This window comes from Haemorhous mexicanus, chromosome 4 (assembly GCF_027477595.1).
Source record: "Haemorhous mexicanus isolate bHaeMex1 chromosome 4, bHaeMex1.pri, whole genome shotgun sequence".
Lineage (NCBI taxonomy): Eukaryota > Metazoa > Chordata > Aves > Passeriformes > Fringillidae > Haemorhous > Haemorhous mexicanus.
In genome coordinates, this window is record NC_082344.1 from 75,231,839 (window position 1) to 75,256,892 (window position 25,054).

Below are 25,054 nucleotides of genomic sequence, written 5' to 3' on the forward strand. Positions count from 1 at the left end.
CCACCCTGAGCTGCAGGGAGAGGGGATGCAGGCTGGGGATGAGCTGGGTCAGCCCCTGGGAGGTTTCCCCTCTTAAGCAGAGCTTATCCTGCATTTACACTCCCTGCAGGGAAAGCAGGAGGGGAAATGAGGGAGGATTTAAGATATTTCTGGATTTAGGATATGCCTTTCTCAGGTGGGATCCTGGGGAAGGGGTTGGTTTGCATTCATTTGAGGGTGTACCTTCTTTGGGTGAAGTTTGGGGGTTTTTAGGAGCTGCACTGTTGCAGTTTTTAGTAAGAGAATTTCTGGGTTTTGGGTAACATCTCACAGGATCATGGAATGTCCTGACTTGGAAGGGACCCACAAGGATCACTGAGTGCAATCTTTCCTTTGTGGGAACAAGGTACAAACTCACACCAACCAAGAGGGCAGGGAAAGGAGGGGATAAACACCTCCAAAAACAGCAGAGCCCTCAGGCACTGATCAAAGCAGTGTGACACCACAGGCTGAACCCTCCCAGGGTCAATCAGCAGCTCCTCAGGCCCCAGTGCCAGCTGTGCTCTGCAGCTGGATCATTCCTTCTCCCACGGGATCCACTGGGACCTGCATGGCCCAGCTCCAAAGGGACTCATCCAACACCTCCCAGGGGCTGCAGCTTCCAGACTTGGCCCCTAAATCCCAGGATCATAATTAGTTTGTAGTATCAGAAGTGGTGGAGATGGGAGGGAGCTGCCAACACCTGGGCAGGCAAGGGGAGCTCTGCAGTGAAGAGCCTGGAGAGACAGGACACAGGGAATGGCTGCCCACTGCCAGAGGGCAGGGATGGGTGGGACATTGGGAAGGAATTGTTCCCTGGGAGGGTGAGGAGGGGCTGGGATGGAATTCCCAGAGCAGCTGTGGCTGCCCCTGGATCCCTGCAAGTGTCCAAGGCCAGGCTGGATGGGGTTGGAACACCCTGGGACAGTGGGAAGTGTCCTTGCCATGGCAGGGAGTGAAAGTGGATGAGCTTTAAGGTCCTTTCCAAGCCAAACCATTCTGGGATTCCATGAAGATGTGATTCCCATAAAATCCAGACCAGCACTGCCTGGAGGTGCTGTTTGAAATCAGTGGCACTGGTCCCAAATTTGACCCCAGGGAGGAGGGGACACAGCCTGAGCTCTGCCACCCCCACCCAAGAGCTCCCCCCAGCACTGGGGATGCTCAGGGCACCCAGGGCTGCACCTCCTGCTCCAGCCACCCCTGCAGAACCACCCAGGCCATCCAGCCATGGAAAACTTACCTCAAACAAGCATTCCAGGACACCAACTGCTGCTGCTGGGCAGATGAGAACTGCTCCCAGCCCTCCCAAAATCAGCACTGAAATCAGTCCCCCAGGTGTTGGATTTGATGAGGATTTCCTGCAGGCCCCTGATCACATCACAAACACCTCTCTGCTGCAGAGCTCCTGCTTCTCCCCACGTGCTGAAAAGTCCCAACATCACTCAGATCAGAAGGGAGAGATTTTATTTTCAAGCTGTTTTTCCCCAGTTCTTTGCATTTTGCTCCCCTTTCTGTGGCTGAGTGACCCTTCTGTGTGCCTGCAGCAGCAGGAATTTGTCTCCTGGATGAAGAGCAGAGTCTCCAAGGGAGCAGCTCTTTGCAGGAGAGGCAGATGGGGAGCAGAAGGCAGCACTCCCCCAGGACAGGCTCTTCAATATTTAATGTGACATCAGAGCAGAGCCAAGTGATCCCAGCTCATGCAGCATTTTGTACAAGGCAAAGAAAGACACAGCCAGGGAAGTGTGAGAGGAAAACACCCCAAAGCCAAAGAGGAAAGTGCTAATTTGTGATTCTAAAGCTTGTACTGCAACAACTCCCTCCCCTCTGCTCTGCCCACAACGTTGATGGTTTGCTCCTTGCAAGCAGAGCTGCAGCCACGAGTGGGATGGCCAAGGCTTGGTCCTTCAATGCCTTAATTAGACAGGAAAACAATTAGAGAAGATGATTCCCTTCTAACATTCACAGGCCTCAGCCCAGAAAATAACCCAGCCCCAGCCCATTATGTCTGTGTAGGTGGTTTTGGAAGCTTGGCAGATGAAAGGAGGACACCCCAACTGGAACAGGAGGCCATAAAGGAGATTCCAAGAGATGGGGAGGTGCAACTGCTGCACAGGTATGAATCCTCCATCACTGATTCTCTGATCAAGGAGCCCCAAGGAGCAGCCACTGCCAGACACAGGCTCAGGTTCTACAGGAAAAAATTCCATTCAGCATTTCCCCAGGGGAAATTCCAGAGGGAGCTTCTAGAACGGGCTGGGGAAGCAGGGAACTGGCTCAGGAGATGACAGCAAACAGCTTGCACTGAATTTTGGGGGGACAGACACAACAGAGGTGCTTGAGCCACCCCTGGCTCTGCCCATCAATGTTCTAATCAGGTAAAAACCCTGCAAAGGGCAGATGCAGAATGCCACAAACAAGAAAAAAAGGTTGGGAAGGAGTAACATGAATGTTGACAATGATGGTGCAGATGCCTGTGGGACACACTGGGAAACAGGAGCTGCTTTTGGTGATGTGACACCCCAGGTCCCTTTCTTGTTGCTGAGAACTCCACAAAACCCCCCAAACCAACCCCTGCCCTCTCACCTCCAAATCTATCCAACCTTGGGGGAACTTCCAGGAGTGCCCACAGAGCAGAGTGCAGCAGCAGCTCCTGAAGCAGCCAAAAGTCACGAGCAGAAGTTTGTGAAGTCTCTGGGTGCAGCTGGGGATGTGGAATTTTGGGGAAGAACCTACAACTGTACATAAGTGTGGCCATCTCCCCTGGTTCTTTCCAGAGCATCCCAGTTCCCTGGATCATCAGGAAGCTCGTGTTGTGTCCCACAGTGCTGGGGCTCTTCCTGGATCACTTCACCAGCAGCAGCTCAGAACCAAACCAGCTGAATCCCTTTACTCCATCCCCATCCTGCAGCACATCCACGTGGAGCTTGACATTTATTAAACAACTTCAGTGTTGGTGCCAGGCAGTTTGGGGTTGTTGCAGTGCATTGTCAGCTCTGCTTCCTAAGCAATCCCAAAAGTTCCACCTTTTCACCACCTTCCCTTCATTTACATGGACAAACACATCAAATCTCACACACAGCACGTCAAGGACGTCTTCAAAAGCAACAAAATAAAGTCTCAGACCAACAAAACCAGTCAGGTACAAATCCAATTTTAATTGTCAAGCTCACTTCTAGCTCCTACATTCAATGCAAGGATCAAAAACTACAAGTTCCAGAGTAGAATTTTATTCTATCTCCAGTTTCTGATCGTTTTGGCAGCTGTCAAATGGCAACTTCCAAAATCCACTGGTTTCAGAAGCTTCTCCCTACCTTGCACTGCCAGGTGAAGCCCACGGACTCTCCCAACAGCTCTTGACACCTTTCAGACTCAGTTCTTTGGCAACAGTTACACAGAGCATTGTGCGTATATAAAGAGCTTATAATAAAACTTCTTTTACATTCTAATTGTCTTAAACCTTCACAGAAGTATTAAAGTGCTCAATCAACTCTGAACAAACCCTCCTTCCCTAGTCAGCTACTTCCTGGAAACGCCTGCACTTAAGTCAGCAAAACCAGAAGCAAACAAGAAGAGAAAAGGCATGGAAAAAATAAAATAAAATAAATCCTCTGCAGGATCATGAAAACCCCTTCTGAGGCAAGAGGCCTCGAGTCTCACATCTCCCTTCCACCCAAATATTGAGACACAGGTCCAAATGTTCAATCAGTCCAAGCCAGCACAGCTTTCCCCCCCCCCGCCCAAGCTGTGCTGATTTCCCATCAGCTGATTCCCTGACTTCTGTAAGAACAAAAACCTGCAGAACAGAATGCTACTGATGCTACAAAGAAAACACAAACACTGAAGTCACACCACTGAAGGAAAAGAAAAGATACAAACAAGAGCTGTGGTTGATATTTAACCCTCCCTGCTGCCTGGATCTTCAATTCTCTCTGCCACATTTGACACGATCTGAAATGGATCTTGCAAAAAGGCTTTAAGTGGGGACATTTCTGGCCCTTCTCAGTGGGGGATGGAGGGTGCACCTCAAAATTATTTCATGTGGTAAAACCTGCATGCCAGTCCACCCCACTATGGCTCTGTGCCCAAGGAAATCCCACCCAGAGCCTCAAAGAGGACCAGAGCCACCTTCCCTTGGGCACATCCTGTCCTTCCTCCAGCCACAGCCCCCAAAATATCACTTAACCCACCCCCCAAGGTGACCTTTTCCTGCAGAGACACCAGGAATTCACCCACAGGTCACGTGGGTGTTACAGCTTCACTCAGCCAGAGGATGACACCTCTGATTGCAGCTTTGCTTCAATCTTTTGACATCTGTGGGAAAAACATGTTATTTCAGCCTCAGCAGCCCTCTGCACTCCCTGGCTCCCAGCAGGTCCTGAACTGCTGCCTGTCACCTGCCCTTTTGCTGTTGACTGAAGATCAGAGTTGTGCCACCTCTGAAATCCTGTCTGCCCCTGTTCCTACACGCAGCCCTTGCTAACAGCTCTGAGTGATCCTGCCACAGAAATGACTCAGAAGCCAGGGAATCTTGGGGAAAGTGGTCAGAAACTACGTTTGGGTTTGTATCTGCTCTTGTCAGACGTGGCAGGAGCTGCTCCTGAGGCTGCTGAAAGCCAAATTCCCTGCCTTGATGCAGTGGGGTGGTCACCCTGACCCTGAGACTTCTCCCATCAGCTTGGTGCCACATGAAGGTCGTGGTGTTGCTGTCTGTGCCACTGTTCTGCTTGCTAAGCTGAGGGCTTTCCCCTACAATTCCCCCAGGGATATAAAACCAGGGATACAGGAACTCTCACTGCTCTCCTCCAGAGTCTCAATACAAAGGGTTTCGTAAGAAAATGCAAAAATTAGTTCTGCACACGAGTTTGAGAGCCGTGGGCAGCTCCACAAAGATTAAATACCTTCTGATCTTTAGTGCAAATACACCAAATCTGCAGTGGCTTGAGCCTGGCTTAGCATCAGCACAGGAGCTTTGCACCCAAAGCCTTCCTCCCTCATGGCTGGGTTGGTCTCCCTCACCACGCTGGGGGGGGAGGAAAAAAACTCTGCATCATTTACTGGGCAAGCAACTGGTAAGAAACATTTCTCTGTGCTGATAAATTAATATTTTTCATTCCTCTTCCTCCCTCATTTCTACTCTTTTGAAAGTTCATCACCGAGGTCCACAATTTTCTGAACATTTTTAGCTGTGACCTGTGATGTCACAAGCACTGAACTAAAGGGCAGCTTGTTTCACAGTACTCCAAAGAAAACTGACCATAGTACAAGCAAAATTAAATAAACTGAAATATAAAAGACAGCAGAAGTTAAGATTCATCCAGAAATATAATATAACATCTGGGGGAGGGGAACTGGAAATCAGCTACACAACAGAAACAATGAAATGACCAACAAGTATTGATTAGGTGGAAAGAGGAAAACTTTCATTGCATTCTGTACATCAAAATTAAATGAAAAATTCACATGGTGGAGCCTCGAGACAGAATGATGATGGTCTCAAGCCACAGGAAGGAGAAAGCAAAGAAAACACCGTGAAGAAAGCAACACGTGAACAGAACCAGTAACTGAGCAGCTTCCAAAGGAATAAAAGTGACCATATCTCAAATGAGAAAAAGCAGCACTGAAGCAGAAACAAGTATATGGTCAGGACATGGTGGGTAACACTGACTGCACAAAACACTTGTGAATTTGGAAAGAACCAGGCCTATTTGTATATCTATGCAAAATATATACACAACTCCAATATGTATATATGTACACATAGGCACTACTGTACATATGTATATGCAACCTCGACACAACTGCCCTCTGGGTGCAGGCAAAAAATGCTGCAGTTGTGCAAAACCCTACAATTCTGTGTTTGATTACCCAGGAGAAATGGGAGAAAGATCCAAACTAATGCCCAAACAGCTCAAACCCAGCAGGGGTTTCATCCACAGGGCCACGTGAGCCCAGCCTCTGAATGTTCCCAGCTCATTTGCTGGGATTAAAAATTCATCCAAAGCTGTGGGTTGTAGCAGTACACATTGCAACTGTTTCCAAACCCATGAATGTGAGAGAACAGCCACCATCTCTGCTGCCATCAGTGGTGTAGCACGAGGCCATCCCACCCAGAACACCAGTTTGGGAACACTGGGTGCACAGGGAATTGGATTCCAAGGCCAGGCCAGGGCTGTCATTCTATAAAACAAGGGTCTGTTCTTAGTGTTGGGGAAGAAAAGGATGTGGTGCATTAAAAAATCCCCCCCCCACCCTCAAAACAAGGGAACCCAGGCCAACTCTGGATGCTCCAACCACGCAGCCAGGCTGATCTTTGGGGGTGTGGAAAGAAGCATTTCCCAGAGAGCTCCTTGGCCTCTCAGCTCCAGAGAGCAGCGTCCTCTCAGTCCAAGGCTCCCTTGGTCTGGCACAGGCCCCGTGGAGCTGTGACAGGAGTGCATTGCCAACGTCAGAGCACGAAGGAAGTGGTGAAAGGAAGGTGCAGGGATGGTCCCAGGCCTCGGCTGGCCCCCAGGGGCTGTCTCTGCTGCTCTGCAGGCTGGGACCCTCACTACTCTGCATCCATGGCATCCAGGTACTTGGCCTCGATGATCCTGGGGAGCAGGTTGTACCTAGGGCAGAGCACAGACAGGGAGTCAGTCCTTGTCTCTGCAGCACTTTGCTCTCTGTCCCAAAGCTCCTGGGTGAGACTGGCTGTGACATTCACCCAGTGAGGGGACACAAAGTGGGGACAGCAAAACCAACCAGCCCTGCAAGCAAACACAGCGTTCATGGAACAGCAGTGCCAGGCTCCCTCTGCAAGAGCCTCCTCCCTCCTTCCAGCTGGGAAGGAGAGAGAACATCCTCATCCTCACTGGAGGAGTCACTTCCCAGAGCTCTGTCACCACCAAGTGCTCAGGGGGACAGAAACACAGAGGTGAAAAGCCACGACTCCAAACGAGACCATCCTGACCTGTGGCTCCTCCACGGAGAGAGATGGACAAACTCCACATTTCCATGGAGATGCATGGACAAACACATGTAAAACAAATGACTTCAAAAAAAATTTATAAACTTACTTTAAAATCTAAGTTTACTATAAAAAAAATTAATTAAAAAATTACTTAGTATAATTTTTTTTAATTTGATTTTTTGCAAGAACATCCTTACAAATTAATATATTTGGGTTAGAAAGGCACTGTGAAGTTGCCCTTGTAAATAAATAAAACTATTCACACAAATAAATAAACATACACATCAATTTTAAATAAAAACCCAAATAATATATTTACATAAATAAATAATATTATATACATAATTTCTAAAGTAAGAACTAACACTACTTTCATACTACCTTCACGCATTAAAATCAAATTTAAATTAATTTTAAAAAGTGTTTTTAAAAAATATTTTAAACTAATTTTTTATAAATAAAATAGTTTGTATTTTATTATTATCATTACTTACTATTATTTCATCTTATTACTATTATAGGGTATTATTTTTTTATTTTATTATAGTATTATTTCATTTTATTATAGGGTATTTTATAAATACAATAACCTATATACCCTATGATATTTTATTTTCTAAATAAAATACCCTATAATAAAATACAAACTACAACTCAACAACAACCACAATAACAAAAAAAGACAATTAAAAAAAACCCAGTGCACATTTATGGGACATTTTTCCTTGTTTAACAAGGAAGTGACTCTTCAGCTGTTAAAATAACTCAAAAAGCACCAAAAAATCAGTTTCAGATTTCAAGAGCTGTGCAAGAGATCCCAAACATCACTTTTTAATGAGAAATACCAGGATCTCCCTAAATAGACCCATCATAGAATAAAATGCTTGAGAGCCCAGATAAGAGACAACTTGGAGAGAAGATTCTTCTGTGGACAACCAAAAACTCTTCATGCCAAAGTTCTGGATCTAGGCCAGGAACTGGGAACAGCCCAAGAGATCAAGTTTTCCTCCACCAGGCTGTTTTCCACTGCAGTCATGGATTTCAGTGGCTTCTCAGTATCTGTCTGAGACCACAGCAGTGATCCCCCAGTAATGACAACACAAATCATCTTTCTCAAGCTCTTGGATGGATGGAAATGTGGCTTTGGGATGTGGCTGAGTTCTGGATGGGACACCAAGCCATGCCTCACTCATTTCTGTTTGATTCTTGAATCTGCCCCCTGGCTACTGTCCCCTCTCCTCCTTCTCCCTTCACTTCTTTAAAGAAAATTGGAGAAAATAGATTAAATTTCTTCAAGTGCCTCATCTGTTTAGGGTGCCAAATCTTTGGGAAAAAGTCATTAACTACAGAGCTCATGGATCATGGTGCTGCCTTCTTGGCTGGAGGCCACAGAAACTACATGAAGGCAAAAGAAATCAGAGGAAGCAAAGCCAAGGGCAAATTTCCATGCTGTGCCAGGCAGCAGCACCTTCCCCTTGGCAGCAGGGCTGATTATCCAGCTGCTGGGAAAAAACTGCCCTGGAAAGAGAAATGAGTTAACACACAGGGTATAAACTGACAGCATCTTATTTACTGAAAAGAAGACATATTTGCATATTAGTATCCAGCTCTGAGTACAAAATCAGGTTTTTTGACTGCATTCTCTCCACACTAATTGTGTTTTTTATACCATGTCCAATACCTGAATTTGGCTGAGTGTGCCCCACGTTTTCTGTTCTGCACTGAGCTGCAATTCCCACAAGAGCCACTCATCCAGCACTGCTAACAGCTGGAATATTTACCAGCCACTCATCCAGGCACCCCAAGTGCCACCAGTGTGAAGGGCAGCTGAGGCATTACCACCAGAGGAACAATAATTTCTGTGCTTTCCAAGCCTGTTTATCTTTTAAAATCCAGCCCAAATGGCTCTGACATGATCCTGTTGAAAGCCATGGTAGCTCTAACATTTGCTTTTCTTTCAGAAAGGACTGGACCCATCTTTATCAGCCAAGGAAAACACCACAGCAGGTGGTGCAGATCAGCAAATCGGCAGCCCTGGACTTTGGGATCAGAGGCAAAATCTCTGGGACTGCAAGCTCAAAGTCAAGCAGATATCACTGGTACCATGCTGGCTTAAAAATAATCAAGTGGACTGGAAGCTTGATCTGTTCCTTCCAAGATCTTTTTCTGGCCTCTCATTACATCCAAAGGACTGAGAGCATGAATGATTTAATTGGAGAATGATGGGCAGTGGCTGCTAATGAACCCCAAGGAAGAAATTAGTTAAATTTCTTAACAATTCCCTCTCAATTCTCTCTCTCTGTAGGATATTGTGGGGTTCTCCCACCTTGAAATGTCTATTTTAAGTTTAAATGTGGCAGTTTCACCCAACTGATCATTGACAGGGGCATCCAGCAGTGCAGGAGGTCTGGGAGGTCACCACAGCACTGGGTAAGAGATAAGGATCCCTCTCAGGAAAAGTTTCCAGCTCTGCTGGAAAATCAAACTGCAAAGTGATAAGGAACATTATCAAGGAACATTATCCTTGCCTCTTAGAGGTTTGGACTATGGCTTCTCAGGAAGACCAGGCATCTCACAGGCACTAAAAAGGAGAGGTTTTGCCTCCTGGGAAGCTGGAAGAAGAGCACTTGCCAGCCCAGAACTCTCTGCTCAACTCCCAGCAGCAGTGAAATCCTGATTTCTCCTCAGGCCTGAGCAGCTGGTAAAAAACCCCTTGTTATTACCCACTTCCAGGAGCTGGTCAATCTGGAAAATGCAGAAAACCCTCCTGAACCACTCCCACTTCATGCAATAGTTGAGATTGGAAGGGACCTCTGCAGATCACCCAGCCAGATCCCCCTGGAGCAGGTGACACAGGAATGTGTCCAGGTGGGTTTGGAATGTCTCCAGAGAGGGAGACTCCAGGGCCTCCTTGGGCAGCTGCTCCCCACCCTCAACATAAAGAAATTCTTCCTTGTGTTGAGATGGAACTTCTTGTGGCTTACTTTGTGCCCTTTAGTCCTTGTCTTGTCACTGGGCACTGCTGGAAAGAGTCTGGCACCATCCTGGAGGTATTTATATGGATTGGTGAGATCCCCTCTCACTCTTCTCTTCTGCAGACTGAACAAGCCCAGCTCCAGCTTCTCCTCTCCTCAGACTTCCAGCAACCCAAGCCTGAAGACACAAGGCATGGGAGGCAGGGAAAAAAGACAGCCAAGCTTCCTACCTGATGGGGATCATCCCTATCATGATGAGGGGGAAGATCATCTTCATGTAAGGCAGGGGTGACATTCCAAAGCCACAGAGGATGAGGAGCTGCAGGACCTGCAGGCCTGTGAAATAGTGGATCTTCCTCTGGGGAACTCTGCGGATGTAATGGGTCGGAGGATAAGCAGTCTGGGAAGAGAAGAGCCACACGTTAGACATGCAGGGACCTGTGACAGCAGAATGGGGCTTTGGGACACCAGGGCTTGAGGGAAGAACTGAATTTATACAATGCACAAATCACCATCAGGGTCCTTAAAAGGTTCAGCAGCTGAACACGGGATTTGTAGGGTTAATTCCAGAAACCACAGCATGGGCAGCAAGACCCAGAGGAGGAGTGGGGATTGAGAGCCTGGAGAGAAGACAGGACACCCCTCAGGGCCAGGACTGCCCTGGGAACATCTGGAGTGCAATGAAATAACCTTGGGAAGTGCAGTAATGAGATTCCCTGAGGAGGATTGGGATTGCCAGGGCTCCCCAGCCAGAGGTGGGAAGGAGAGCAGATGCATCCAGGTGTTGTTCCTGTCCATGGCTCCTCCACCTGACACCCAGCTCCTCATCATTTTATAGCCTTGCAAGGCTCCAGGCTTGCCCCTGGTGCTCCCATCTCTTGGCTGAACCCCTCTAGGAGTTCAGGAGATGAAGGAAGTGTGGGAAGAAGCTGTGCTCACACTGCAGGGGTTTTCTCAGCTCCTATAAGCCACCCATTTTTGAGAAATAAGGGGGGAAAAATGACATTAATAGGCTAAATATGGTGGTTGCTTTTGACAGTTCCTTGCTCATGTCTGAGCACAGGCTTTGACTCACTGTCTATACATCAATGAGCGACTGTCTGCTGGCACCAGCACAGCCTCAGTGGCTTTCAGATTGTGCCATGACTCATTAAAAGGTTTCCACAAAAAGGAGTTTTCCATATTTGAGAATACTTTTTAATTTTGCCTGCCAAAACCTGGAAAATTCCACACATAATTCCTACTGAAACCAGAACTAATAAGTCACATACATCAGTAGCTGTTCAAAAATTGGCACGACATGACAAATGTAATCTTTACCCCAATTTCACAGGTTTGACCTCTGGGGTGTAATATTGGAGATCAAGACAGATTAGCAGAGATGCAGAGCCAAATGTTGGGCTTATTTAGCCCTTGACCCTTGTTATATAAGAGAAGGTGAGCTGGAGATTGCTCCAGGTACCACCTACACACCCAAACAACACATTTTAGCACCTGTAACAGAGACAGGTTTAAAAAAACATCTTCCAGGTTTGTTTTCAGCCCACATCACAGAGATTTCAATAACTCAAGTAATTTCATTTTGAGTTTAAAATCCCATCTTGCTGTATTTCACACAAAATGAAAGTATAAAACAGCACCAAAAAATACCTGCCTGAAGCTTTGTTGAGGAAATCAAAGACCATAATTTCCTGATGTTGTGCTTATTATATTTTATATTATTATTTTTTTAAATGCATGTACTCTGCAGATGACACTATTGAATTTGCAGGGATTCCCAACGAGGGGAGAGGAATGATGAGAGGGACTCCATCTTATAGAAGGCTAATTAATGATTTTATTATACTATATTATTCTATATTATATTACACTATATTACATTACATCTAAACTGAATCTGCCAAGCACTCAACTCTGCACACAACTGCACAGAATCTTGTGACTGTCACACACACAGAGGCTTGGCTCTGATAATCCAAGGAAACAAAACCCCATCACTCTGGGTAAACAATCTCCACATTGCATTCTACTTGTGCACAAACACAGGCACAGCAAATGATAGGAATTGTTTTTCCTTTCTCTGAGGTTCAGAGAATGTGAAACCCAGAAATATTCTTGGGGGGAATTTTGCCTTGTTTTTCTCTGGGAAGAGAAATGTGGCAACCGACACGACACCAAGGGGGGTTTAAAACTCCCCCGAAAAAAACCTTCACAAAAAAATCCCACACTGAGAGCTTGAACAGCTGGGTTGCAAACACAACTGCAGGTACCTGTTCCTTGAGCAGCAGAGCCACCCTTTCAAAGAGCTGGTTGCCATCGATGGAGGTCAGGGCGATGTAGAGGAAGAGGCCGAAGAGCACCGGCTTCGGGATCCACTGCAGGGGGAACGGGAGCAGCAGCAGCGACAGCCCCACCAGGAAATTGGCCATCAGACTTGTCAGCCGGGTCTCCTTCACACTCACAATCCTGGCAGCAGGAAAAGAGGGGTTGGGAGATGGGAGAACACCCCAAGATCCATATTTATCCCAGTGGTTGCTCCGTGGAGCACACGTGCCACCAGGGAAAGGGAAACTCATCCCCACCACTGAAATCAGCACTTCTGGCCCCGTGCTGACACTGAGGAGGCAGAGCCTGGCTGGAGCCAGGCCAGGCACTTAATCCTCAGCTCAAACAGAGCAGCTGGAAAAGTGCCAAATTCCCCTTCTGTAAAGCTCTACAGATCCTATCCTGAACTAAACTGCCCTCGAAACTGATTCTGTTTAGCACAATGCAGAAAAGAAAAAAAACAAACCAGCCAAGAATCCTCTTTCTGGTCAGTAATCCTTCCCTTGCTTTACCCTGGGCAACTGGCTTCTCTCTCAAAGAAAACTCATTGACTTCTCCAGGATATAAGGAACGTCTTGGAGGGGAAAAAAAACAAACAAAAAAACAAACAGAAAGTCAGCAGTCTCCTCCTGAGAGCGAGTCAGCATTTCTGATGGATATGAGGATCTCCCTGTTTACATGGAAGGGAGTGCTGAGAGCACCACACAGGGATTCTGTCCCGCTGTGGGCAACTGCCTATTACCATGCTAAACATGTCATTAATTAATGCAAATTTTCCAGAGCTGACAGGCCACAAATTGAGCTTTTTTGAGGGGAAGACTGACAGGAAAGCAGGCAGCAGCTTTAGCAACCTGCTTGAGGGGAGGCTGCTGTGTTTGCTGTGCACTTCAGCTAAACCTGTGAGCATCTCCTCCCAGTCTGAAAAAAATCACCAGAAACAATAGGAGGAAAGGAAACCCACATCTGTCAAGACTACTTACAAGGCAAGAAAAAGAGGATTCATATTTTTTTCTTTTTAGAAGATAAATCAAACAATTCAGTAGATCAGCCAGTGAATAAATCCCCCTATTACGAGGGAAAATTTTTGTCCATAGGCTGTTTTGGTGTCATTTAGTGACCTCATTTCCTGGATGAGACCCCTCAAATTCTGAATTAACCCTGTACACAAATTTCTCTGAGGATTAACACCAAAGATCTATCAGAACACATTTCCCTCCTTTGCACATACACTGCTGGGACTTCTTAATCCTTTCTGTCCTGAAGAAGACTGAATTATTGCAATATTAAGTTGGAGAGGTTTGCTAAGAAGTAAGGTCAGGTTGAACTTCAAACCTGTTTATACCTTCAAGGAGCAAAAGGGGATGAAGGAGCCTTCAATACTTGTGTTTGGAGAGGGAGGGAAAGGGGGACAGCCCAAAGCTTGCTCTGAGGATTTGGACAACAAGGCAGAATTAACAGCAGCAGTCATGAGACCTAAGGAGCAACAGGTACCACAAACAGCACACAAAATCCTGAGAACAACACTGGAATTCTTCTGTGAGTAGTGGGGCAGGTCCTACAAACAATCCAGGATTACCAGGACAGGATGCACAGAGGTGTTAACCTTTAAGCAACCTTCCAACAGGTTTAAACCACAGCTTTTCTCCTTCCAAAGAGATTTTTTCTGGATTCTCTTGCAAGTCTCCTACATCCAGTACCTAGAGAAGCTGAGGGAGAGCAGAGTGCTCCATTCTTGCCAGCTCTGGTAGAACTGGGACATCACTTAAATGGACAAAGTTTGGCATTTTTCCCACTGCCTCCAGGTCTGGATCACCACAGAAGTGCTGGAGATGAACAAAGCCAAGCAGCCTAAAGTGCAACTGAAGTGCTGTGCCAGGGTAATTCCAGTCTGGCCACTCCAGAGCTGCCAGAACCACCATGAGCCTCCACGGTGGCTCAGAGAAGCAGGAGTTTAAGGATGCACTGATTTCACCTCATCCAGGTTCAGCAAGAGCTCCTCCAGCACCAGGTCAGCCACAGAGGAAGAATTTCTGCTGTTTCACACAGAGATCTCTCCTCCTGCTGGGGAGGCTCCTGCCCTGCAAGCACACACAAGTCTGCAAGGGAAGCCATGCAAGTGGAAGAGCTCAGGAACAAGAAGAGCTGCAAAATCACATTTCCATCAGATGCAAGGCTGCAAGAACAAGCACAGAGTGGCAGCCCTTGGGTAAGAGATTTCTGAAGTTCATGGAATTTTCTGCAGCCATCTCTTGGGGTGCAGCAATCACAGCACTGTGTTTGATCACAGGCAAGATGTACTGCAATTGCTGCCAGCTCCTGCTAATGCCATTTATTAGTTTGGAATATTTGATCAGAACATAGCTAAAATTGCTCATAATTGGCCAAACATGGTATTTTTAAAACTGATGTTCCCAGCCTTAGATTGGTCTTCTGCTAATTCCAGCACCTCATTTCCAGAATAAGAACATCACAGTCACATTAAGTCAACAGAGGAATCCTTGATTTCCATGTGTTCAGAATCTGGTTTGGCCCTTGAGGAAACAGTTCCAGAAAGTCTGTGCTGTGATGGAAATAAAGTAATTAATGGAGATTAAAGAGCATAATCCAGGCTCATTTCCCCAAAATCCTCTAAATATGGCTAGCATGGGATTAGCCATTCCTGAACTTCTCCAAGTAAGCAGCAAGAGCCTGTTTGCAGATTGCCACAGGAAACTGAAATCGTCTCTCTACAGGGGAGAAGGAAATTTTGCTTTCAGTGTGACAGATCTTTATCCTTGTTTATATCATCATCCTGTGGGAGCTTTGATTTGAGTGCAGGGAAGGAGCCTGCCAAGGGAGACAGAGTTGATTTTCTAATTGAGCTTCATTTCTTTTTCAGCAGAGCTGGCTAAGAGGGGGAAAAAAAATGAAAAGGAAAGGAAAAAAAAAAAAAGATGACTACATTGCTTGGAGCCTCCTGTTCTAGCCCCAGTGCTTTGCAGAGAACAAAAAGCTTAGGTCTCAAAGGGAGTTCAAAGCACTAGGAAACCCTCATACCTATTTTCACTCCCAAAATCCAGTTCCCAGCACCAATTTGCCTCCAGCAGAGCAGAGCTGTGCCATGAGGGAACACCCTCAGGGAGATCAGGGCAGCCCCCAGCCCTTCCAGGATAATCCCTGGAGCTGTATCTAGGTCAGAGTGGCCAAAAAGGTCTCTCTGGTGCTTTTTTTGGGGGCAGCTGGGTGAAGGAGAGAAGTGCAGGAATTAGTCCTCAGTTCAGGCAGGGGACTTGACTTTGTCACAGCAAAGCCAGAATACAGAACCATGACAGTGGAAAAACAGGAAAAAGAGGCACTTGGATATTCAAAGTGACAACAAGAGACACAGGAGGGAGGTTTGGCACATGGGTTTCAAAGTGTGAGTTCTGCATCTCTCAAAACAACAGAGTGGAGGTATCCCAGAGCAGATCATGGACACAAGAAGTAAGGGCATGGATTAAAACCCTACAGAACTCAAATTTCAAAGTTGATTTTTTTTCTTTAAATAGGGTTTAGCATTTATTCAAGAGAGATACAACTATGGAAACAACCAATAGCAACATATCCTAATGGGAATACAAACCCAGGGGACTGATCTCCCAGGAAAAGATCTGTAGATGAGTTACAGGGGGCAGCAGAACTCAGCAATTTCCAGATGTGGAAGGTGAAATCTGTCCATCCCCAACCCAAAAATCAGCTGTGCCTGGCTGGGCTGGGCCATTTGGCACCAAAACAAGCACGAAGGCAAGACTGAGATTAAGACAGACCCACTCCATCCCCCAAAGTCAATGATCACTTAGCCTCACTTTTGGTAAATGGCAATGCAGAAAATGGAAACCAAGGCAGGATAATTAAAACTAATGGTATGTGAGTGGAAATTACCACTCTTGTGGTAAAAGCACTCAACTGCAACAGACTGAGACCAAACGGGCCAGATCTGCTCCAGAGCAGAGACTGCTTCATGAGAAAAAGGTTTTTAATTTTTTTTTAATAGGTCTGTGATAAGAATGCATTGCTCAACTCAGAGCAGCAGAAGAGATGGTCTTAAATAGAAAAGCCATGACCCAGCCATGGCTTCACACTTGTTTTTGTTTAAAACCCAGAGAATTTAAGCATCTCCTTCCCAAAATGTGGTGGGAGATGTTATGGGAGCTCTGAAATAATGGTGCATTTTTCCTCCCCTTTGTAATAACCACCAGACAGGTTTCAGGCAGTGAATCAGCTTTGGATTCTTTCTGGGGAAAGCATCCGGAGGGATCCGGCCAAAGCATCTCCTCAGCTTTCCACAAGGCTGAAATGCAAATGGCCTTGGCTGACTTTTCCAGAGGAGAACGTGCAATGGAGTGGGTGGGATCCCTGAAGGATGCTGCCACTGCCCAGAGCATGAACTCGAGTGCTTGAGTGAAGGGGATGAAGCCAACTCAAGGTTCATTGGGTGCATCTTTCCATCACTTTCCTATCTGGAATACAACACCCGACACCCCAACCAAGCAAACCCATTGTTCCCAAAGGATTGGGAAGGCACAAAAATGAATCCAAAGAGCTCAAAAATGAATCCAAAGAGCTCTACTTACGTCTCATAGATGTGTCCACTCTCCACCCTCTCCTCCACGTAGGCCAGGGCCCGGACGTGCATGGGGGAATGCGGGAAGGCCGCGTGGATCCAGGGCAGGCCGAAGACCGACAGCCCCGTGTTGATCAGTGCCACCAGCAGCAGGTCCCAGTGATAGGCTGTGCCCTTCACCAACCTGCAAGGAGCAGTTGGGGACAGCAGTTACACCCTTCAGGCTGCCTTTGTTGAACACTCAAGTTCTAACACACACACACACACATAGAGATTTCACACCTCTGGATTTATTGTGTGCATGGGGTGAACACTAAAGGAGTGAAATGGGATGGTTTGCTCCCCAAAGTTGTGGTCATCTGGACAGAACAATGCTGAGCAGAAAGGCAGCCCACTGAAGTAACAGCCCATGGAAATTTCATCAGTGTTTTTCTCCTACATTTATTGCAGAGTCTACACAAAATCCATGTGTGTGTTTGCTCGCAGAGTCCACACAGGGAGTGGATAAAATCCTGAGCATTTGTTGTCAAAGTACTGACACTCAAGCTTCTTGTTTGTAAGAACAAGAAACTGATCTCTCTCCTTCCCCATGAGCAGAACACGTGCTTGGTATGCTGCAGTAATCCCCTAATTATGTAATTGCTACTGCATGATAAGAAAATGGGACAGGAATTCATTAAACTTCAGCTCCTCCTAGGTAGTCACAGAATTGTGGAATGGATCACAGAATGGTTTGGGTTGGAAGGAACCTTTAGGGTCATTCAGTTCCACCCCCCTGCTATAGGCAGGGACACCTTTCACTATCCCAGGTTACTCCAAACCCCATCCTCCCTCTCCTTGGACACCTCTAGGGGGGATAGCCAGAGCTTCTCTGGGCAACCCATTCCAAAAGGTTAGTAGCCAGCCAAGGAGATTTGGTCTTAAGTTCATCAAATGCTGCAGAGCCTCCCTGTTTTACTTTTTAGGGGATGAGGAATCTGACAGCCTTCACTGAGGAGTTTGAGCACACCCACTTTGCCAGGACTGTGCAGAAAGCAGCACCAAGACTGAACTCACATCTACTTTAACCATTTTCTCCAAGCTCTGTCCCTTTCCTGAATACTCCTATCTTATACCAACTGCTGAGATATTATGAGTAAAGTTTAGAAAAAAAGCTGGGGGAAGATTCAGCTCTCAGACTTTATGCCCTCACTGAAAGGTCCAAGGCTGAATCTCTGCCACTGCAGCACTTGACATCCTCACACAATGCAAGGGATCAGCTGAATTCTCTGTGGGCACCACCAGCTGGAAAGGGACCATCATTTAGATGTGTCAATGCCACCCAAACGAGCTTCACTGAACACCTCAGCACAGACTTGGAGCCATCCATGATTCTCCAGGACACAGGGCACGTGGAGCTGGTAGAGCTGAGCCAGCACATGAAGATCAAAGCCATTGTTTGGGCAGCAGAAATCTGGGGTGGGGCTTGTTTTGGGACAAAAGCCTGGTCCCACTGAGAGTGTCCCCCTCCACTGACTGAGGAGGCTGTGGGGTGAGTGGGTCAGGTAGGTGTCTACCCTGCAGTGCCTCTGGAAGGTGCTGGCAGGAAGGGTGGGATTGCAAACACGTTTCCTGCGTCGGCTCACGCGTTGGAAACACAGCCCCTGCTCACGTGCTGCTTTCTCTGAGCAAAGGCACCTTCAGCACCCTCAGGGTCATTGTTTGTTGTCCTCCCCATTCTTTTCAGAAGGCTTTAAGGACATCAACCTGTTGGAATGAATCCAGAGGAGGCCACTAAGATTATCAGAGGGATGGAGCACCTCTGCTGTGAGGGGAAAGGCTGAGAGAATTGGGATTGTTCAATCTGGAGGTGACCTAACTGCAGCCTTCCAGGACCTGAAGGAAGCTACAAGAATGATGGGGAAAGACTTTACAAGGGCCTGCAGTGACAAGACAAGGGGGAATGGACTCAAACAGACAAAGAGTAGATTTAGATGAGATATTAGAAAATAATCCTTCCCTGTATGGGTGGTGAGGCCCTGGCACAGGATGCCCAGAGAAGCTGTGGCTGCCCCTGGATCCCTGGAAGTGTCTAAGGCCAGGTTGGATGGGCTTGGAGCAACTGGGATAGTGCAAAGTGTCTGTGATGGCACCACAAACAGATGGTGTCAAGACCAAGTTATTACATCTCTAAAAATCCCTGCCCCAACACCTGATCAGCTCAGCCCTGTACTGAGGTGCTCTGAAAAACACTCTGAAAAACTCCAAAGAATATTTTAAATTCCTTAAAGACATTCTAGTGGAAAATACCAAAAGTGTAGAAGAAATTCATCTTAGCCAAGAGATGACCCACTTACATACAGATTTATGCAACACTTAAAGGGATATAATAGAGATAAGAGGTGGTCAAAGGAAACTAAATTAGTGTAGCTGAATTTGAGCTTGTCTCCTCTCTAATACTGTGTCACTCCAGCTACAACATGGAGAATGCTAATGGATATTATGCAAGAAGAGAACCCTCCCACGCATCACATTAGCAAGAAGTCCTCAGAGACGTGGTAGTTCCCCTGGAAAAAAGTCATCCACGTTCATTCTTGACATCACATCTGATTGCAGTTGGCACAAAAACATCAGAGGGAATATTTTAATAGTGCAACATCTCCAGTTTGCACATAAGTGAGATTTATCAGACATTGGACATATTGTTTTATTGCACTTCCACCTTTTTTTCAGTTGGAATTTACCAACTCCAAACACTCCTGATGCTCAGCTGCAGCACGTTGTGCTACAGCATTTATGTAGGTCATTGACTTCTCATTTTCAACAAATTCTCTGTACTGCAAGAGCAGTGCAAGTGTCCACATGTGTCAGACACTCCCTAAAATATCTTGAGGTGCATCCAAAGACCTCAAACTGTACAAAACATCCATTTCACATTCACTACGCCACCTCTTGTCTCCCAAACTCTTCCTGAAAAATGCCTTGAGAGTTTTAGGGGACAAATGATGGTGTTGGGCAGAGAGTAAAGAAACAGCTTGAGGTGATGAGCTCATGGAGAATTGGTGGTTTTGGTCACTGCCACAACAAAAGGCTTTGGGGAGGGTGAGGAGTTAAGCAGCAGAGTTACCTCCACCTGTGACAACAGGAATTCCTAAAAACACATCCTGAACACATTTCTGATGTTCAGAGAAGCTTTGGGCTAGCAGTGGTGGTGACAGACCCAGGGACATCTCTCCACAGAGGGAAAAGCAGCACCAGAGGCGTTACCTGTTCTCTGGGGCGTTGGTGAGGGACGCGACGATGTTCTGCTCGATGAAGAAGAGCATGGAGAGGAGAAATCCCAGCCCCATGGCACTCATCACTGACCCAATGGACAGGGACTGCACAGGGGCCAGCACAAACAAGCTGTCAGAGGCGTTGTAGTTAAATTTGGACACTGCAAAGAGGAGGGGAAGGATGTTAGGAGGCACCTTCTTGTAAAACATCAACGTTTTACCCACACCGCGGAGTGCTGGGAAGCAAGCAGGAAAGCAGGCGTGATGCTCTGGCATGTGGGAGCCTGGAGGCCATGGAAGATGGGTCCATCTGGCTGGTTTGGTTTATTTTTTATCTCCATCCACTTAGAACTTGGCTGCCGTCCTGATAGGACAGACCACGGCTAGTCCTAGCAAGGCATTACAGATATTGGAGCAAAACAAAACAGGGAAACTTGTTTTCCACAGATGCAACATGTTTTTAGATGAGGAAGCCTTATTTCTAACCAGCACCATAATGCTCAGTTCATCAATCCACAGAGGCATTTGAGAACTTCCTCATCTCCAACAAGCTGTGCAAGGCATTTTAGTATAAAATCTAAATCAAAACTGCTGCTGTTGGAAGCAATCCATGGCTAGGGATAAATCACACATGGCCACACAACATTTTGCAATCCAACTGGATGGAATGGCCATCACAATAAAAAAAAAAAGCCATTTCTTATTTGTTTCCATACATTTCCTCACATCACCCGCTCACGTCACTGCAGGACAATGCAATTCCTGTCCCCATTATCGCTTCCTGATATGGAAAAGTTGATCTATCTGGCCAATGAATGGTGTCTCATTTTTAGATTTCCTTGTGTTACTTAGAGCTGCCCAGATGCTCTGCACCATTTCACCTAAATTAGCAAAACAAACTGGAGACAAAGAGGACAAACTGGGATGACCAACTCCATGTTGATATGACTGGCAACAACCCTTCCTGCCTGCTGATTACTCTGCCCTTTGTTCTTTGCCAGAAATTGTTCATCTCCCTTATTGTGACACACACCTCCAACTCATTGAAAAGACACATCTGGATAATTTTTCTTGCCCCAGCCTCATTTAATCAGGGTTTTGAATGACATAAATCTAATGGTGAGGAAATCTGAGCTCTTGGTGGGAGGTACACACAGTATTTGTGAAATTATATGGAAGAACTTTATTAGCAAAATCTTTCTAGGATTTCACTTCTCTCTTTCATAAACCCCAGTATTCCAGAGAACAAAACCAGAACTTACTTTCAATTTCATTGAAGATAAAGGAGCCCACAATAGAGAAGGTCAAGACTGAAATGGGTAAGGCACAGTCAGACAGAATTTCACGTACCCTCGCGTGCAAATATGGGCTGCAAAAGAGACAAAAAACTCCCATCAGCACCCCACTGTCAGGAGAATCACTCAATCCAGACAACATTTAATGCTTCAGAAGTGAAAATTCAGTCCCATCTTGCAATGCTGGAGAGATACTTGATGAGTGATGAATTAGTCTTTCACTCAGCCTTAAATCTTCTCGAACCTACAGCTTTTGAAGGTTGATGAGTGCAGAAACAAAACACAAAGAAACAAGAAAATAAGATGCAAGCTAGAAAAAAAAAAAGGCCTTCAAGCACCAATTTGTGTCTCATTTCCACTTTACTTTAATTGCTTCCTGCATCTCAAATGAAGAGTTTTAAGAGCAATAGGAGCAAACCCCAAATTAGAGCCGGTGTTTGACTCCCAGGAGCACACTGAAGGTACATTCCCAGTAGACCTTCCTGCACCTTGCCCAGCAAAATGGTTCAATGCCTGTTTGGAGGGAGATACAGGGATCCCAACTGGGCACCCAAAGCTTTTTTAGAAAGTCACTTGTGAGGCCAAACCAAGGATGGAAGGACATCGTCCACTGAGCAAACATTTTGTTCTGCTGGGAATATTTTCCAGGTGGCTCTGGCAAGTTCATCTCTGCCTTTGGCTTCCACCTGATTTTCCTGGGTTGCAAAATTGGTGAGGCAAAACCTTGAGTGCTCTGTCCAGTTCTGGGCCCCTCCGTTTAGGAAGGACATTGAGATACTTGAGTGTGTCCAGAGGGGGCAATGAGGCTGGAGAGGGTCTTGGAACACAAACCCTGTGAGGAACCCTGAGGGAGCTGGGGGTGCTCAGCCTGGAGAAGAGGAGACTCAGAAGTGACCTTATCACTCTCTACAGCTCCTGAAAGGTGGTTGTAGCCAGGTGGGGTTGGGCTCTTTCTCCAGGAGCTGACAGAACCAGAGCACACAGCCTCAAGCGGTGCCAAGGGAAATACAGGCTGGAGATCAGGAAAAAGTTTTTAACAGAAAGAGTGATAAAGTTCTGGAATGGCTGCTCAGGGAGGTGGTGGAGTCCCTTTCCCTGGATGTGTTTGACAAAGCCTGGATGTGGCACTGGGTGCCAGAGTTTAGTTGAGGTGTTGGGGCTGAGTTGGACTGGATAATCTTGAAGGTCTTTCACCCTGGTCATTCTGTGAATTAAGATCTGAGCTGTTAATGACTCCCTCAGAGAGAACAGGAAATAATCAGCTGTCTGAGCTCTAAACAACTCACCTTTTCTTGAACTGATAGAGGGTATGGCCAAGCCAGAGGGTTCCCAACATCAGCATGAGGCTGAGGACGGCGGTCTCACGCCCGTAGTGCCCATCGTGAGTGCAAGTCTGGTTCTCGCCCACCGAGGAGTTCATCAAGAAGCTGGTGTTGATGCCAAGGCCTGGGATAGCATCAGTGTGTGATTTCCCATCTCCTGTGTGGTCATGGTGGTAATATTTCTTGAAAACTGCACAAACAACCAACAGGCAAGCGTTAGGAGAGGACAATCAAAGCAAGTAAATAAAGTGGGTTTCTAGCTTGATCATGAAGTATCAACGTTATGCTTCACCAGCTCTGCCTTTCAAGCCTGCAGAAAGAAATCAGAGCTGTTGCTCTTAGGAAGCCAGTCCTTCACAAATTGATTTTTCCACTTATTTTAACAGGTAAGAGTTAGATTAATCTATAAAGCAACTCTGTAAGGACTTCCAGTGCTAATTATGTGGTTTTGTTCCCAACACTAGAAGCACTGCTGTTAGATACACATATAAATATTTCTATCTAGACACCTGCTTTCAGCACCCTGGCAAACAAATTCCATCAGGATTCTCTGGAAACACTAAGAGCAGCCAGGCTGCACAGATCCTTAAGTGGATTACACAGCGTACACTAATTACTTTTCTTCCAAGGCTAGTCCAGATTTTAGAGGTAAATGTTGATATGCAAAACCTGGCAGAACATTTAAATTTACAATGCAAATTAGAGCTACAGGCCTGAAGTAAACCTGCATAAGCAAAACACCCAGTAAAGCCTCTGGAACTGTCTATAAATGATTCAGATCAGCTCAAAGGCATTTCTGTAAGGAATGGACAGCTGTAAAGACCATTTACTGTGAGCATTTACTGTGTTTCCATTTCTATGCCACTGGCTGGCTCCAAGTGTATAAATATGGTCTTGGGATCATTTAACCTTTTTGGGGAAGAGGTTAAATGATCTCCTCCTCTTTCCTGAAGGAGGCAGCAAACCCAGAAGACGGGAATTGGGCTTTGCAGCCTCTGTGCTCCCACAATATCTGCTCAAATGGCAACATGCAGCATCCACACTTCCCTGTACCCATGGGAAATACAGGAACATGGAAACCACCATGCCAGAGCTTTACAGTCCCATTACCTTTCTTCATTTTGGTCAAAATACCCCTTCAAACTTTGCCTAGAGAACTTCAGGGCAAGACCATCCACTCTAGGCAAAACCACAACCACCTGAAGCTTAGGTTAAAATGCACTTCCTAACATTTCCCTCACCCTCAAATAATAATCTGGGTTCTGAAAGCCCCAAACACTTCAGCTTTTCCATCTGCAGTGGCCACAGGGAAAGCAGGGAAGACAAACTAATTCTGAATATTTGAGACGAAGCTTTGAATGTTCTTGTGCAGCACAACCAATATTTGCAACCACCTTGTGTGTGGCTGAAGCCCAGGTTGTGTTACTGCTGCTTTGGAGCTCACCTCAGTGTAAAATGCCCTGAGTTCAACCAAGGAGCCATGTGAAATGCAGTAATGACCTTTCTTGCACCATCTTTGGAAGGATTTAAAGGTGCTTTAAAAGGAGTCTGGGCATTCCACAAGTGGATGAGGCCAGCGTGGCATGTAGGCCACAAGAGAGAAGACTGCCTCCCATTCAATACATCTGTACATAAATTTAAACATCACAGAAGGTTTACAGTTCAAAATTTAACCTCTCAAACTGCACCAAGAGCAGCCAGGAGTGAGGAGATCACCTTAAAGCTGCAGAAAGGTTTCCCCAGTGAGGAGCAATCCCATCCTGACCCCGGGGCAGAAAGGTTCCCCATCACGTGCTATGGAAGAGGCTCTGCTCTCCTTTATTTCCTCCCTCCGTGCTCCAGCTGCCTCAGTCCTGGCAGGACACACACACACCTGCTCTGAAAACAGGTAAAAAAAAAAAATCCTGGGCCCCAGGGCACTGCCATGACCCACAGCCTGGCACAGAATGGGTTGTTAGAAGATTTGCACTTTCCGGCTCTGAACGCCAAAGGACGCTTTTGTCCTGACAAAAATGATTCTGGCAGCATTTCCTGGGAATTCACAGCTGGCCAGGGAGAAAAGCCTGCTCACCCTAAGTGCTACTGGGTCCTAGAGACACATCTGAACATCAGAGAAACCAGCAGCACAAACACGCCAGGAGCTACAGAGAAAGTATTTGCATTCTTCTGGATTAAGATGTGAACTGGAATGAGTAACAAACAAATGGCTTTGTTTTGGGTCTTGTAGATTTTCTCAAGCTCCCACAGATGGCTATATGGCAATAACATATTTAGGGCTGGGATATATTGCAATAATGTATTTGGGGCTGATCTTTGGTGCTCAGCTTGACT

The 25,054-nt window shown here is 46.3% G+C and overlaps 1 protein-coding gene across 9 annotated transcripts in view; it reads right to left on the reverse strand.

Annotated features, from left to right (window-relative positions):
* Nucleotides 1-3,156: 3,156 nt before the first annotated feature.
* Nucleotides 3,157-25,054, reverse strand: part of SLC4A11 (solute carrier family 4 member 11) — a 100,867-nt gene continuing 78,969 nt past the window's right edge. For all 9 annotated transcript variants that reach the window (XM_059845466.1, XM_059845464.1, XM_059845469.1 and 6 more), the window contains 7 exons: nt 22,688-22,913; nt 21,369-21,475; nt 20,099-20,267; nt 16,863-17,036; nt 12,216-12,411; nt 10,176-10,345; nt 3,157-6,629 (listed from right to left, as the gene is read on the reverse strand). In XM_059845466.1, coding sequence (XP_059701449.1) covers nt 6,569-6,629; nt 10,176-10,345; nt 12,216-12,411; nt 16,863-17,036; nt 20,099-20,267; nt 21,369-21,475; nt 22,688-22,913 — 1,103 coding nt within the window. In that variant the 3' untranslated portion in view covers nt 3,157-6,568. The remainder of the gene's footprint in view (nt 6,630-10,175; nt 10,346-12,215; nt 12,412-16,862; nt 17,037-20,098; nt 20,268-21,368; nt 21,476-22,687; nt 22,914-25,054) is intronic.